The sequence below is a fragment of the Rhincodon typus genome, chromosome 25 (assembly GCF_021869965.1).
Source record: "Rhincodon typus isolate 14 chromosome 25, sRhiTyp1.1, whole genome shotgun sequence".
Taxonomy (NCBI): domain Eukaryota; kingdom Metazoa; phylum Chordata; class Chondrichthyes; order Orectolobiformes; family Rhincodontidae; genus Rhincodon; species Rhincodon typus.
The window spans coordinates 19628948-19646418 of record NC_063356.1 but is presented as its reverse complement, the minus strand read 5'-3'; the positions used below and the strand labels follow the sequence as shown (position 1 = coordinate 19646418).

At 41.0% G+C, this 17471-nt stretch overlaps 1 protein-coding gene across 2 annotated transcripts in view; it reads left to right on the top strand.

The window, feature by feature from the left end:
* LOC109915098 (SAM pointed domain-containing Ets transcription factor) overlaps positions 1-17471 on the top strand; it is a 72724-nt gene that overhangs the window by 43844 nt on the left and 11409 nt on the right. For both annotated transcript variants that reach the window (XM_020514699.2, XM_048612125.1), the window contains exon 3: positions 11590-11787. In XM_020514699.2, coding sequence (XP_020370288.1) covers positions 11590-11787 — 198 coding nt within the window. The remainder of the gene's footprint in view (positions 1-11589; positions 11788-17471) is intronic.

Below are 17471 nucleotides of genomic sequence, written 5' to 3'. Positions count from 1 at the left end.
TAGTTGATTGAACGTTTTCAGGGCTTAGCCAATTGTCAAATTGGGCATTTTACTCAACCAATACAATCTCAGAACAAAGAGAACCAAGGTTGGGTTGACCTGTAAACATTAAATTGGCAAGAGTTTAAAATGTGATCGAGTTTCTGCAATTTAAGTTTTACTGATTCTACTTTGCTAAGTATTACAGCTTTATGTAGTAGCAGTCCCTTTACCAATGTTAAAGGGTCTACAGCTGGCACGATGGAAAGTTTTTGACAGTGCCATGCACAGCCTGCTCCAAACAGACACCACCATGTTGGCTAAGGCTACAGTGCAAGTACAAGTTACATCAGATCATATCAAGTAGATGTGCTAGCCCAGTGCTTCCAGCATGAAACAATTCAAAAACAGTTGGAAATAGTGCTAGGCCTTTAACCTGTACCTCCTCAGAGCAAGGCACCTTGCTGATCTCATAGGCCTTGCTTCTTTTATTACCTCATTCTAATGTTCACCTTGATGCCCAGAAATGTGTTTGCTAGAATGCTGTTATAAAGTGAGGGCTATGGTTCAGACTAGTAAACATTTCTCATTACAAGTAGAAACAGGGATCTCAAGACTAATTACCCTTCTCCAATTGTACCACTTACACTGTCATCATTACAGCAATGGGCTGAGTTGGTATAAATCTTGTACATCAGGGAACTATAGACCTGTGAGTCTGACTTCAGTTGTGGGTAAATTGTTGGTGGTGATTATAAAAGATAGGATTAATGGACATTTAGAGAGGCAAAAAAATGAATAGGGATTGTCAGCATGGTTTTGTGTGAGGAAAATTGCATCTCGCGAACTTGATTGATTTGTTGAGGAAACTACCAAAAAGATTGATGATGGCAAAGCGGTAGATTTATTTTGGATTTTAGTAAAGCCTTTGACAAGGTTCTGCATGGTAGATTAATTAGTAAAGTTAGGTCACGTGGGATTCAGGGTGAGCTTGCCAATTGGATACATAATTGGCGTAACAGCAGGAGACAGATAGTAATGGTGGAGGGTTGCTTTTTGGACTGGAGGCCTGTGACCAACAGTGTTCCACAGAGATCGGTTCTGGGTCCTCTTTTGTTTGTCATTTATGTAAATGATTTGGATGAGAAAATAGAAGGCATGGTTAGTAAGTTTGCGGACGACAGCAAAATTGGTGGCATAGTAGACAGTGAAGGAGGTTTTCGAAGATTGCAGAGGGATCTTGATCAAATGGATCAGTGGGCTAAGAAATAGCAAATGTAGTTCAATCTGGATATATGCGAGGTATTACATTTTGGTACAACAAACTAAGGTAGGGCTTATACAGTTAATGGTAAGGCCTTGGAAAATGTTGTAGAACAGAGGGACTTAGGGGTGCAGGTACATTATTCTTTGAATTGTCTCACAATTAGACGGGGTGATTATAAAGACATTTGGCACATTTGCCTTCATTTGTCAGTCCTTTGAGTATAGGAATTGGGAAGTTATATTGAGGTTGTACAGGTCATTGATGAGGCCTCTTCTGGAATACAGTGTCAAGTTTTGGGCGCCCAATTATAAGAAAGATATTATCAAGCTGGAGAGAGTTCAGAAGAGATTTACCATGATGTTGCCAGGTGTTTGAGGTTTGAGTTATAAAGAAAGGCTGGATAGGCTGGGACTTTTTTCACTGGAGCATAGGAGGTTGAGAGGCGACCTTACAGAAGTTTATAAAATAATGTGGGGTATAGATAGAGTTAATGGTAATTGTCTTTTCTCTAGGTTGGGGGGTTTCAAGACTAGGGGCATATTTTTACCGTGAGAGCAGAGAAATTTAAAAATGACATGATGGGCAACTTTTTCACACAGAGGGTGGTGTGTGTGTGGAATGAACTTCCTGAGGAAATGGTGGATGCGGGTACAGTTACAACCTTTAAAAGACATTCGGATAGATACATGAATAGGAAAGCTTTGGAGCGATATGGGCCAGGAGCAGGCAGGTGCGACTAGTTTAGTTTGGGATTTTGTACAGCATGGACTGGTTGGATCGAAGGGTCCATGTACTGTGCTGTATGACTCTATAAGAACTTGGAGCTCTGTTATGAGTCATTGACACCTTTGTTCGGAGTAGGGAATGTGTTCAATCAAAGCTTATAAAATTGTAGAAGCAAACATAACATGATGACAACCTTGTGTTAGTCTTTGTGTCCTTGTAAGCATTTTTATTTATGAACTGCCTGGTTCAGTGCTGAATGACAGAGAGAGTTAAGTGCACCTTCATGAAGGCTTGGTGGGTCCGGTGGGCAGCTGTTGACAGCTAAATCGATAGATTTGAAAAATTCCACCACAACATAGCACAAAAACACTTGCTTCTGCTTTAACGACAGTGGACTTGGGGGTGTGTGAGTAGCCCACCCCAGAGACCCAGGCCTATCATTATCATGTGTGAATGAGGTTTCCTTTCTGTCTGATCTGATGTCCCTACATCCAACCCCAACCACCAAAGCATATCATTTCTTGTTTGTCAGGGACCATCCACCATCATTGGCATTTTCACATGGCAATTGGCAAGCTTATAAATCTGGCAAACTGCTGGGCTAGGACCGGAAATGATAATGAGATCAGGGTCTTGTATTCTCAACATTCCTGGGATTTCACCTCACCCAATCCTAAAACAAAATAGGACCAGAGAGTGGAACATTGCAGTATTTGTAAGCAAATGAAATGTGACAGGTGCCTTTCACCAGAAACTCACCGGTATCTCAGTTTGACTCAATCACTTTGATAGGACACAGGAGAAAGATAGACTGGAACCCCCAACTCTCCCTTCCCTTCAGTCCATATTCAGTGTAAAGTAATTTTGACAAGGTTGAGATAACAAGGGTCAGATTCTCCAGCATCGGCAGTTCCTACTATCCTTGACAAGGTTGATATGTGTTCCCAAACCTCCATTAGCATGTGGTCCATTTAAAAAGCATATTTTCCTAGATGTAAACAAGGAGCAGTATCATTTATTCACACACACACACTAACCCCAGAAAGGTTTATTGTCAAGTCAAATGCCCGACAAGAGTCCAGTGAAGCAGGAAGATTTTCCCACTCTAGAGTTAAGGCTCAGCTATGTTTAGAAGGCTGAGATCACAATACGAATGGATTTAGAGAGTTCCTCTGAAACAAAGACTGTTCAGTAGGTCATTCAGACAGGTCCCAGTAGTTCTCACAACCAGGGCTCCAACTCCTTTGCAGCTGAACTTGGCGTCTTCAGAAACAAGCTTGAGCAAACATTTAAAAGCCTTGGGGTCCTTGAAAAAGCAAGAACAGTCTAGCACAGCCTGGTTTCTACAGCTGTGATCTTGCTGATACTGTTTTTGCAGAGTGCTTCAAAGCAGGCAAGGTTTGTAAAATAAGGGATTTAATAATCAGCATACTTTCAATTACCAAATGATTGGTCATTGATGCACAGTAGAAGTCAATTGAAAATCTTCCACAGTAACAAAATAGTTTTAAACAAATGATCAAAAAGTCAATTGAAGGGAGATAGGCATCTTTAACTTTTTATTGTGGGTAATCAACCTCAATAGCACTCCTTTGTTACTTGGACAAACCCAGAGTCAGGGAGTCTGGGGGTTTATTGTCCCTTTGGAGTAAAAGCCTTGACACTAACAGGTATTGAATTCCAAAGAGGAATGCTGTTTTAGACATGTCCATTAAAAGCCTCTTTGGAAACTTTCAGAAGCTTGAATTGTATTCCAGCGGTAAAAGTCATTGACCTGTTAGCAATAAAAACAGAAAATGATGGAGAAACCCTGCAAATCTAGTAGCATCTGTGGAGAGATAGAAACAGAGTTTACATTTTAAGTCCAGTATGACTCTTCTTTGGAACTGCTAAATTTCAGATGGACACTGTCTGTGTTGGTACAGATTGGGAACACCATTGATTTCTTGCTTCCCAGGTCCTAGAGTAAAGAACATGTCAGAAAGACTGGAAGAGGATCTGCAAGTGAAGGAGAGCAATCAGCCATTTATAATCTAAGTAGGAGCCAATTCTTTTGAGAAGGAAAGGCCTGAAGAGGTTTAGGAGATGAGGAGACAGATTTAAGACTGGAGGAGCAATTTCCAAATATTTCTTCATCAAATCACAGAAGAGTTAGGGTGCAGAAAGAAGCTATTCAGCTCATCATTACCTAGTACTGAGTTCTTGCTTTACCCCCATTGCAATACACATTGGCTTTATCCAAATTATTTTCCAATGCTCTCTCAAATGCCTCAATTTAACCTGCCTCCTCCACTGCATGCCATACAATAACACTCACTTAGTGAAAAAGGTTTTGCTCACTTCACTTTTTTTTGCTTTAAATTTTGTCCTAGGATTGGGAAGGATAAAAATGATTAAGGGGCATAACTGATAAATAATGGTCTGTCACAAGATAAAACTTTCCAAAACATACACCTTCCATAAGCTCATTTTGAACTCATCTAGAAGCTTCCTATATACAAACTCCCAAATTTTCCTGCTCACCCAGTAACTCTATGTTCACTGATCAACACTAGTTCTCAGTTCAGCAATGGCTTGGTTCAAAAATTCTAATCCTCATGTTCAAGTTCTTCTATTCCTTTCTATTCCTTTACAGTGGCATGGTAGGTTAGTGGTTAGCACTGGTGCCTTACAGTACAAGGGACCTGGGTTCAATTCCATTCTTGGGTGACTGTGTGGAATTTGCACATTCTTCCTGTGTCTGCATGGATTTCCTCTCACAATTCAAAGATATGCAGGTTAGATGGATTAGCTGTGCTAAATTGCCCATAGTGTCCAGGGATGTGTGGGTTAGCCATGGGAAATGCAGTGTTGCAGCGATAGGGTAGGGGAGTGGCTGTGGGTGGGATGCTCTTTGGAGGGGTTGGTATGGATTCAAAGGGCTGAATGGCATGCTTCTGAACTGTAGCAATTCTATGAGTTGACCCTCTGTAGACCTAACATCTTTGAACCCACTAAGAACACTGCATTCATCTAACTCTAGCCTAATATAGTCTTTCAACTCCTTTTCTCCATCGGCTGCTTCCCGCCTTCTAAACCTTTCTGTTCTCTGCTGCTCTCTCCCACTGCATGACACTTCTTAAAGCACACCTCTATTGGTCACCTGAGCAAATATTGGACTTTTTGCCCCAGTGCCAATTCTCATCCTTCGCTCGCTTTATGGATTTCAGTGAACACAGTTCGTCATTGAATGGGACATCAGTTTGGGGGATGATTGGGAGCCTGTCTACAATGATTAGTCACATTTCAATAGGATGGGAGCTAACGTACTGGCAACACAGAGAACAAAATATCCTTTAAACCATATTGTCAAAGGACAAAGGGAATGATTGCAATCAGAAAAAGCAAGAAGAGAAGATAGAACTTAAAGAGGTAAACATACAAATAAAAAAAATTGGATTGTGGAAGGAGTAAAGGGAAAGAGTGAGGAGAGCAAGCTGACTAGTTATACAGCAAAGAAAAGACTGAGATAAAGTAGTAAAGTGTTACCTTGGACGCAAGATTAAAGAAAAATTAGAAGTGTTAGGTAGGTCAGAAAAAGATAAAATGCATATATTGCATTGGATGGAAGAAATAAACTGAAGAATTGAGAAAACATTTTAAAACAGGCAGGAAATAATTCCAGGGAAGAATCCTGAGTGGGAAGGCCCAGGACTTCATATTTTTAAGAGGCCTAGTGCCTGTTTTGTGTATCCATTCCATACATATAAAACAAATGGTTCTGACATTTGCAAGGGGCCAAATGTCTACACAGTAATAAAAACATTGTTGACTATCAACTAGAGGTCCCAGCTGAGATTCAGAATGTTGAATTAGTTAACACTCTGAAGCTAGTAAAACATCCTTAACAGGAGCATCAGCAAACTACATTTGACACCATTAGTGAAAGTGTTGCCAAGATTAACAGGGAGATTTTCATTTTCATGGCTGACAAAGTGGCTTGCAATTGCTCATTTATATAACCCACCTTCTTTTCATTCCGGCAAGGATTGTGCCTGCAGTCTGCTCCTCTGTCACACGGTGGAGTCAAAGATTGACCCCAGGAGGTCAGTTACTTGCTGCAGAATTCCCAGCCTCTGGCTGATCCAGTTCAATTTCTGGCAAATCCGAGGAATTTGATAATGGGGGGATTCAGCGATGGGTAATGATTTTGAATATCAAGAGGTGATGGCAAGATTGTCTTTTTTTGGAAATGGTCATTGACTGGCACTTGTGTGTTGCTAAATATTACTTGTCACCTATCAGCCCAAGCCTGGATGTGGTCTGGGACTTATTGCTTATGGACAATGGACTGCTGCAATATCTGAGGAGTCGCAAATAGTGCTGCATTTTATGCAGTCATTAGTGAACCATTCCCTCTTGTGACCTTATTGCGGAGAGAAGGTCACGGATGGAGCAGCTGAAGATGATTGGATCTAGGACATACTCTGAGGGATTGCTGCAGTGATGACTTGCAATGATTGTGCAACTACGGCCATCTTCCTTTGAGCTTATCTTCCTTTAAGATGGTAAAACTACCTTCCCCACGATCAAAGCTTTTGGTCTTCTGCTGTATTTTTTCTTATGTGATTCAGTGTCAAATTTTGTTTGACAATACCATGCACTGCCTTTGAACATTCTGATACATTAAAAGTGATATTTAAATTTAGGTTACTGTTGTTGTTAAATGCATCAATCAGCAATGATGTGTTGTACAAAGATTAACAAGTAGCCAGGAATTTGCTGTAAGGCAGTAAAATTATAAAGGGTTTAGGGTAAAATCATAAATTAAAGGATGAAGGTTGAATGGGTTAAGCATGATCTGAACAGAAAAGATTTGTTGATCCCTTGAAACATAATACTGAATAATTTATCAAGTATCAGTGAATCTCTTGTGGCATTTTTCACTACTAAATCAAACAGAAAAATTGACAATGTGTAACATGCATATTATTCTGCTACTAAAAATCCACGGCATCAGTGCCAACCTGTATCACTTCATTAATTGTGTCGGATTTTATTCCTTGGATGTGTGACTGCTACAAAATGACAAGAACAGCCTCCTTCACATTAACGTCATGTTGGTACAGATCTTGTGTTAGCAATGCTGATGGGTTTATTTGGAGAGGCCACAAGGAAGGCTGTTGTTTGGAAAATTGACTTGTCACACAAGTTCAATGTGAAATGCCTCTCTGATGTTGGGGTCAATGTTAATAACTGAGGGAGGATAGAATTAAGTTAGCTGCCAAGAACATCTTTTTTAGAGTCTCTTACCTGTGGAACAAATTGCCAGAACATGCAGTGACAATGGAGTTATGACAGCCATTCAGTATGGAACTGAATGAGTTTTTTGTGAACAGCTCAAAGTCATCTTGACCTATGGCAAGTAAATGGGTTAGCTGTAACAAGTGATACTAGTTATTGCAGTCTCCTGGGACTTTCATGATTTACCTTTGAGAATCAAGCAAGAATCACCCAGAGATTTATCCCTCTACATTTGTTCTCTTTATTATCAATACCATTCCCAGGAAATTGTATGAGTTGAGGTGGGTTTAATGCAGATAGACAGTAACATATCTGGGTGGAACAGGTAAAGTGGATCAATTTGTCTTCTTCACATTTCATATGTTTGTTCAATTGTACCACTGCAAAGTGCCAAGTCTACTTAAATTTGGTGGAACTCTGTTATAGGAGAGATGTTATTAAACTGTCGAGGGATCAGAAGAGATTAACCAGGTTGTTGCTGGGAACGGAAGGTTTGAGTTAGAAGGGGAAGCTGAACAGTCTGGGACATTTTTTCACTGGAGCATAGCAGATTGAGCAGTGACCTTATAGAGGTTTATAAAATCATGAGGGGTATAGATAAGGTGAATGGCAGGTATCTTTTCCCCTAGGATGGGGGATTTCAAGACTACAGAGCATATTTTTAAGCAGAAAGATTTAGAAAAGACATGAGGGCCAATTATTTTACAAGTGAGTGGTTCGTGCGTGGAATGAACTTCCTGAGGAAGTGGTGCATGCGAGTACAGTTATGTTTAAAAGACATTTAGATAAGTACACAAATAAGCAAATTTTGGAGGCATATGGGCCATGCGCATATGGAACTAGCTTAGTTTGGAATAATATTCAGCATGGACTGGTTGGTCCAAAATGTCTGTTTTCGTGCTGTATGACTCTATGGCTCTCTAACTCATAAACATGTCAATTAAGAGGCTACCGTTATAGTGTCAATGATTTCTATATTGGAAAGCCAGTTGCTGTGTTCTCGGTTTTTAGTCTTTACATACTGTTTATCAAGCACGATATGTAGGTTTCTTTGTTGAGCACTGTGTGATGTTTGAAGTTGAACTGATAGGAAGTGCATACTGACATCTAATGCAGTTGATCTCCCATAGCATTGCTCACAGGAAGCTTGAGAACATGATATTTTAGAAGGAAACTAATTTTCTGTGGCATTGTCTATGATTGGTGAGCGGCTGTGTTGTTTCAGCAGGGAAGAGTAGCTGTGAAAGTGAGAAACTGTGGGTGTCATGCTTAGTTTGGAGAATGTAATGATTAGCTAGGAAATGTGAATACTTGGAGATTGGGAGTGAGTACTGAAAGGCCATGGAGGCAAATGAGGAGGACTAAATTGAGGCAGTGAGCATTTTCAGAGATTAGTGGTCAAGAGACAAAGATTACCAAGTTCAGACAAAGAAAGAAATTGCTTGCGATTAGATGACACAATACCATGCATCGATTATGGCTCAGTATTAGTGCTCTCACTAACGTGTTGGTAGGTTTTGGATTCAAGATCCACATCAGGATTGAGGGATGGCTACACTGTTATCTGGGTATTATCATATGGTCGGGGGGATTTGTTGTGTGCAAATTAGCAGCTGATTGTTCAACGTGACTACCTGTCAAAAATACTTCATTGACAGTACAACACTTTGGGACATCTTGTTGTCATGAAAGGCACTATGTAATTGAACGTCTTTTTCTGAAGCTTGTAAGAGGAAGGAAAGGCACTGGGAGGTAAGGATATTGATGTCCTATAAAGCAGTAGCTTTGAGTGGGGCAAACACAGAGAACAATGCAGAGACTCAAAGGGCAGGCAGTGCCTTGGAGTGAGGAACAGAGCTAATGTTTCAAGTCCAGTATGAATCTTCTTCAAAACTGACCTGCTGAGACTCTCCAACATTCTCTGTGCTTGTTTCAGTTCTTCAGCTTCCGCAGTATTTTGTTTTTATTCAAGGTTTGAGTGAGATCTTGATTTCAGCCCAGTCATAAATCAGAGAGAAAGCAAGCCTGGAATCATTAAACCATACAGCACATTAGGAGACCATTTGGTCCATTGGGCTGCCACAGGTTATTTGACAGAACAATCGAATCAGTCCCACTATCCTGCAAGTTTGTTTCCCAGTCTATGGCTGCATATTTTTTGGGATAGGCAACAAATGCTGGCCTAATCAAGAAGCTAATGGAATGCTAACCTTCATGTCTAAAGGGCTGGACTATAGACGTTGTGCTACCGTCATACAAAACCCTAAGATTCTGGAGCCACAGGGCATAGTTAAGAATTAAGGCCAGGCCATTCAGGAGAGATGTTAGAAAGTACTTCCTCATGCAAAGAATAACGAAGTTTCAGAACTCTTTTCCTCAAATGGCGGTCAATACTAATTCAATTGTTAAATTTAAATAGACATTATTTTTATTAAACAAGGGTATCAAGGGATATGGGCCCAAGCCAGACATATGGAGTTAGGCCACAGATTAGCCATGATCTTTGTGAATAGCAGAGCTGGCTTGAGGGGCTGAATGGTGTAGTCATGTTCCTATGTTTCTAGGAGGCGATGCCCACAACCCATAAATTAATAAATTTTTAAAATTGCAACATAGACGAACAGGAAATATAGTTAAGAAGAGCATTAAAACAGACAATATTGGAAATGCACAACAGATGTAGCAGTTTCTGTGAAGTAAGAAACTAAGTTTTACATTTCCTTTCATTAAATTAGAAACAATTAGAGATGTAATAGGGTTTAAGCCAGCAGGCTAAGGAGGTTAGGAAATAACCAAAAAGGAAGTCCTTTAAGACCAGGTGGAAAGTGGGAGAGATTAAATAACCAAAGGGAAGATGGTTAAAGGCAAAAGGAGAACAGCAATGGGATAGATATAGAAGGGGCAGGATGGAGACTGAGTGAGAATAGCACAATGATTCCCAGCAAGTGCCATCTAAAAATATGGAGCAAGGCTTCTATGATTGTTGAACTTAATGTTGAAACCAGAAAGCTGTGAAATGTCTTATCAGAAGATGAGGAGCTATTCCTTGCACTGCACTGGAACAGCTTAGGAGACCAAGGACAGAAAATTCAGAGGGATAGTGAGATTGGAGTAGAGAATTAGAAGTTGGAGTAGAGAATTAGAAGTTAGCAATGTGAATGTGAGGTCATGCCCATAGACTGAACAGATTGTTTTCCACAAAGTGGTCATCCAACCTGAGTTAGGTCTTCCCTAAGGAGAAGACCATATTGTGAGCAGTGAATACACTTAAACAAAATTGAAAGAAGTACAAGCAAAGCAGTGTTTCACCACGAAGGAGTATATCTTTGTGACCCTGGGATGGTGAGAAGGAAAGAGGTCAAAGAACAGGTATTTCATCTCCTCCTCTTGTATTGGACAGTACCATGGGAAGGGTTTGATTGTGATTCAAGAGTGTACGAAATGTTGCAAGGGGAATGTACTCTTTAAAATTCCAAAAAGGCTAAGTTGGCGATGGCTTCACACTTGAAATGGCAGTCATAGAACAGAATAAGATGCAGATAATTCAGTTCAGGTAAAGGTTCTTCATTTCACTCAAAATGCATGCCTTTGCTTTCTGATGGTGTCTAAGACTGATACGTTTGTTAGATGCTAACTAAATGGAGCTGAGGTGGAGATGATCAATAGCATCAAGTTCCTAGGAGTGATGATCATCAGCAAACTATCCAGGACCACCCACATTGATGCGACGGTCAAGAAGGCACAACACTGCCTTTTCTTCCTCAGGACGCTGAGGAAATTTGGCATGTCCATATGGACACTCACCAATTGCACCATAGAAAGCATTCTATCTGAATGCATCATAGCTTGGTATGGAAACTGCTTTGCCCCGGACTGTAAGAAATTATAGAAAGTTGTGAACACAGCCCAGTCCATCATGTAAGCCAGCCTTCCATCCATTGACTCCATCTACACTTCTTGCTGCCTTGGAAAGGCAGCCAACATCATCAAAGAACCCTCCCGCCCCACTTACAATCTGATGCAACCTCTTCCATCAGACAAGATACCAAAGCTTAAACACAAATACCAACAGGTTCAAGAACAGCTTCTTCCCTGCTGCTATTAGATTTCTGAATGGGCCTCTCAAATTTCAACTCTAATGTTGCTATTGCTTTTTGTGCAGCTTCTTTGCAGCCGTAACTAAGTATTCCTCACTCTGTTCAATCACCCTTTGATCTTTATATGCTATGATCTGCCTGTACACACACAAAACAAAACTTTTCAGTGTCCCTAGGTACATGTGGCAATAATAAATCAAATCAAACTATTAATTCTAACAATGTTCTTGTTTCCAGATCCAATAGAATGGAGTGTGGGCAATGTTCAGAAGTGGATTCTATGGACAGAGCATCAGTACCGACTGCCGCAAATTGGGAAATCTTTCCAGGAGCTCAGCGGCAAGGACCTGTGCTCCATGTCAGAGGAGGAGTTCAGGCAGAGATCACCGATGTGCGGTGATATTTTGTACGCACACCTGGACATCTGGAAATCTGGTATGTGTAAGGCAATTGTACAAGGCAGGAGCAGCCAATGCTCTTGTCCTCACACTTATTTAACAGGCCTCTTATCCTTCCGCCACTTTTGGTCCTGAACCAGCTAAGCTACAATCACCCTGTTGTGTATACATTACCGGTGAGTGAGTCCAGGCAGCAATTACAGGAAGGTTATTCGACTGCGGAGGCATCACAAGCTAATCTGGACTCACCTGACAACCATTTAATTGCCAGAGGCTTTTTGGGTCAACATCAGGAGAGGGTTCAAAGGCTTTTTTTTTACCTCCTGACACACTGTGATCAATCTCATGGTCACTGCTGACATTCCAACTGAAATCAGTTCACAGAACACGGACATGTTTGAACCTGCAACTCCGTTGCTTTATTTCTGCTTAGCTTGGAAACATCATTCCAGGTCATCTTTCCTGTCCCCTCCCCCTGCAACCAACCCTCCACCCCAGCAAATTCTGCCCACCTTGTGATTTTGTTGAAGTGTCACTTTGACATTCTGGCAGAGTGAGCAGTTATCCAATGCCAACCATGATATCCATCCCATTAGGCTCCTTTCACAAGTTAATGTTGGCTTCATTGCCCTGGTTAGTTGTGGTGGCAGTGAGTCCAAGCCACAGCTCACATTATGTATAAATAACTGAGTCCACAAAATTAGCAGGGCACTCTGTCCCTTATCTGGATGGCAGCTAGTGTACACCAGCTTGGAACCCACCATTATGAACAGAGCACTTTAGTTGTTATGTTAGTGATGCCTAGAATTCTTTTATATGACTTTATGCGCAGAGTTTCACAACATAAATAATTAAAGTCAATTTTAATGGAGGCTGGTATCAGATTTAAGAACTAAAAAGATCTATAAAGCTTATGGTTATAAAAACAATGCTGGTAAACCTTATCATTATAAACCCTCATTACCAGTACTGCTGTTTGAAATACTCCTTATGAACCAATTTGCTATTACAAATATTAACTTACGTTATAGAATTTTTTATAACACAGGAGGTCATCAACCCCTTGTACTTGAGAAGGTTCTCTGAACAAGTAATCCACTTTTTCCAGTTCTGTACTCTTTTCCACTTTTAATTTTTCCAGCTTTTCAATAATCTCTCTTTAAAAGCTATTACTTTGGTTACTGTTTATGCTAAGACCTTCTCTGTTTTAACAATCCTTTGCAAAAAGAATATCACAACTGAGATGCCTTGTGCCTATTTACCTCATTGTAAACTCCCATAACTTGAATAGGTTTCTCTAGCCTCTCCTCGTTGCAAACTCATATGCTATTACAAAGTCACATTACAAACCCTGTCATTATTCAAGGTCCTCAGTATAAATTGCTTTGTTAAAGTTTTGCCATTGTAGCGAGCTCCATCAAATCTTTACATTGCAAACCCTATCCTTATTATTATTACAAATCCCAGCATTATTGTAGACTTGTTCATTACAAATCTAGGTATTATAGACTTTCTCATTATAAACCTATACATTTAGGTGGATGACAAACATTAGCATAATTGTAAGTGCTCATTATTATATATGGGACTTTTTGCGTTAGAGTGTAGGAGGTTGAGGGGTGACCTTTTTGAGGTTTATAAAATCATGAGGGGTATAGATTGGGTGAATGGTAGGTGTCTTTTCCGCGGGATGGGTGATTTCAAGACTAGATGGCATATTTTTAAGGTGAGAGGAGAGAGATTTAAGAAAGACATGAGGGGCAATTTTTTTACATAGGGTGGTTTGCGTGTGGAATGAACTTTCTGAGGAAGTGGTAGATGCAGACACAGTTACAACATTTAAAAGACATTGGATAAGTACATGAATAGGAAAAGTTGGAGGGATATGAGCCAGGAGGGGCAGGTGGGACTAGTTTAGTTTGGGATTACAGTCGGCCTGGACTGGTTGGACTGAAGGGTTTGTGTCTGTGTTGTATTACTCTACGATTCCATGTACAGTGAACAAAATCCTCTCCACAACTATTTGACTCTGATTTGAATCTGCAGTATTATAGGCACTGCAATTATAAATCTCTTTGTTATTATAAACATTTCTCCATTATTAAAAAGCATTTTCTTGGTCTTGAGTGAAGTTTCACTGTGTTGGTTAGAGCACTTCAATAAGACGAATCGTAGATTTAAAAAAAAGCCAATTGTGTTGGTTCCCACGCATCTGTGCCTATTAGGATGGAGTATATTTTAATTACTTCATCAAAACATGAAGTATTTCATTTGAAAATGTAATTGAATGATCTAAGACATCGGCTGTACTGTGACTGTGAACTTGTAAAGGGGCAACCCGTACGACTGGCACCACTATGTGTGTCAGATTGACCACTCCATTGTTTTGTGACTCAAGCTACCACAGAAAGAACTGATGGTGCGAGATGACCTCTTACTTCGTGATGAAACTGCGGCTGCACCCAGCTGACCACTCAGCTAATCGCTAGTTTGTCAGAACCAAGCAAACAATACCATTGGTTTGCAGCAATGGAAGGGAGCAACAGTGTACCAGAGAACATTAGCAGCATTACACCAGGGTGCACTGGCAAATTTACACCAAGGAGGGTGACGAGTTTTACACAGGGAGTGTGAGCAACATTACAGTGTAGCGTATGTAACTTTACAGAAGTGGGTATGAGTATCTTTACATCGGGGATTCTGAGTGACTTTACACTGGGGATTGTGAACAAATTTACATCTGGGAATATGAATATCATTAAACCAGGGAGTGTAATCGTGCACCAATGGGTGTGAGTAACTTTATATCAGAAAGTGATTAATTCTGGAGCAGTGTGGGTGAATAGCTTTAGACTAGAGCATAATAATAATAAATCAGTGAGTGTGAGCAACCTTACGCCAGGAAGTGTGAGTAGCTTGACACTGCATTGTGTGAGCAATTTTACACCACAGCTGTTAGGGTCTATATGGTGTTTAACGGTAATTGATCTGCAGTAGCTTGTGTTAGTCTGTTCACTGATCTTTGTAATAGTACTGGATAGCTTCTGCCTACAGAGTTAACTCCACAGACAGACAGAAAATTCGGGAAAATAGACTGCATGCATATTTTGAAACTTGAGTAAATTGTAAGATATTTTAAGTTGTGTAAATAAACTGTTTGGGTTTAAAACTACCACTGTATTGCTTTGACAGAAATCAAATAAAGAAAATCTATAGCAACTCAATCCAAATATAACTAGGTTCAGGTAAGTTTAATGCCAATGGATTGGATAGAGACTATAAACTGGGCAAATTTTACAGGTAAAATTGAGAAGGTCTGTGTGTAGCACAATGGTAATGTACCTACCTCTGCACCCAGAGGTCTGGGTTCAAGTGCCATCTGCCACTGAGGTATGCCATAACATGCCTGAATGGGTTGATTAAAAATGGTTTTGTTTTAAGTGGAGCAGCAATGTAACCAACATTCCTGTTGGAATTTCTTCAGTTGCTCACTGGGGTGCCAACCGTCCAGGACTACCATGGATGACAGACTGAAATACCAATGGTAGACTCATAGTTCTGTGGAAAGCCTGATGTCAAGCTAGAGACAAAGTCTTCCATGCCTCTTGACAGTGGTACCAGGTTCTCTGGCTGGCCTACCAATGTATTGTGTGTAAGGCTATTTTTCAGAACGTGATCACACTGAAATCCTCATCCAAGTCTGTACTTGCAACAGAACACACGGGCGACCTCAGACTCTGTGGCACCAGCAGCAGTGCTGCCCCTTCCCCATGCCCGGAGATTCACCAGGTGCAGATACTGCTACCCTGCTCCCCTCTTAAATACACATCATGCTAGTCTCTGAGCTGCCAGCTGGAAATGGACAGCTTTCCTTCTTTGTCACTCTCCAGTTCCTCTTGGACATCAGGCTCATGCTCCAGTTCATCACCAAGTGACAGTTCTTGGGTATCTGAAAGCACGAGACAGGGATAGGACTCAGGGAAGAAAGAGGTGCACCTGCAGTTTGTAAATCAGAGGAGATCGTGGGTTCAGGAGAATGCGGGATGTGAGAGGTAGATTAGGGACAAAAATAAAAGGTTTGATTCCCAACTTTGGCCATGGTCTTGGCCCTGACTGAACTAATGACTGTCTCTACCAGAGGGCTTGAGGGGATACGGTTGTGTCTGCCTCCAGCCAGTTAGTTACTGCTGCTTCTGTGAAGAGAGTGTATCAGTGAGTGTGGTGCAGTGCATTTGGATGATGCCAGACACAGTTGCATAGCTGTTCCTTCTCTGTCACTGTGTCCACATCCAGGAACTTCCTTCCAAACAGCACTGTAGGTGTACCTACATCCCATGGACTGTAGCATTTTCGCAAGATGGCTCAATGTCACTTTCCCCAGTGTTATTCAGGATGGGTAATAAATGCTGGCTCAGCTAGTCATACTCACATTGCATGGACAAATAAAAAAAACTGTGTACAAGCTGTGAGGTGTGAGTCTGAGGCTTACAGCCGTGCTAAATGTGTGAGGGTGAGAGCAGGCTGGTGAATGTAGTGGTTGAATCGAGTACGGTAGGCTCTGTTTTGGGAGTTGAGAGATATTCGCGAGTGGAGTGTGTGTAGTGAATTGAACTGTGTGTGAGACTCCCGGTACAAGGATATGGCATATGAACATGCATTCACTGAACGTGACTACTCAAGTGTGGTCATTGAACTTTTTGTGCAACTGCATCCAGATCCTCAGGGCTAGACAGTTGGTATGAACTAACTGCTCCAACTTCATTGGCAGTGTTTCTCCCAGGTTGTCTTGTTTTCTGTGGAGAGAGGAGATCATCTTGTTAACTTCCTGCACTAAGGCCTCCTGTACTGCATCGCCAGGCCCAAGGGCATGCTGCCTGACTTTTTGAAGCATTTTCCTTCTTTCTGCTCATAAAGTCTTCCACAAGACTTCCAGCTCCGGCTGCAGCCTGGATGGCCTTAAGAGGTGCAGCCTGGCTATAAGTAGATTTAAGTGGTACCGGACGCACATGAACATGGGTAACGTGCTGACACATGAAGCAACGTAACAGCATATTGAATGCTGATGGCATACCACTATCACTAATGGGCAGGGAGCATGACGTTTGCACGCTTCTTAAATTACTTGTTAATAAGTTAATCATGCATTGTGATCTGTGGATCCATTTTCTAGGGCAATCAAAGTTTTAGCTGAAAGTCAGTATGTTGACTACTGATCTCCAACCATATGCATCATTCACTTTATGTACCACACAGGAATGTAGCAACTATAGGATATTTACTCTGCGCTCTATCAGATTTGGTACTTAATACTGACACTAATTGTCTTATGGGCATTGTACTAAGCATTTCAAGTTAATTGACTATCAGGTTAATTTCCACACTGTTCTGACAAAATTCAACACTTTGGACAACTTCCTTTTCTTCTGCTTATGATGGTCCAGCAGAGCAGGTAACAAACAATAAGGAACTACCTATTCAGTGTTTTCACATACAGTAACATTTTAAAACTGCTTATAAAATACAGACATGGTGGCATTGAGTGGAAAGGAAAAGGAAAGTGGAGAGGAAAGAATTATAACAGTGTGGATAGAGGCTGTTCAGCCCATCAAGTCTGCACCAACCCCCCAAATAGCATCCCACCCAAACACATCCCCTATCCCTGCATTTACTATGGCTAATTCACTTGGCCTGCATGCTACAGGCAATTTAACATGGCCAATC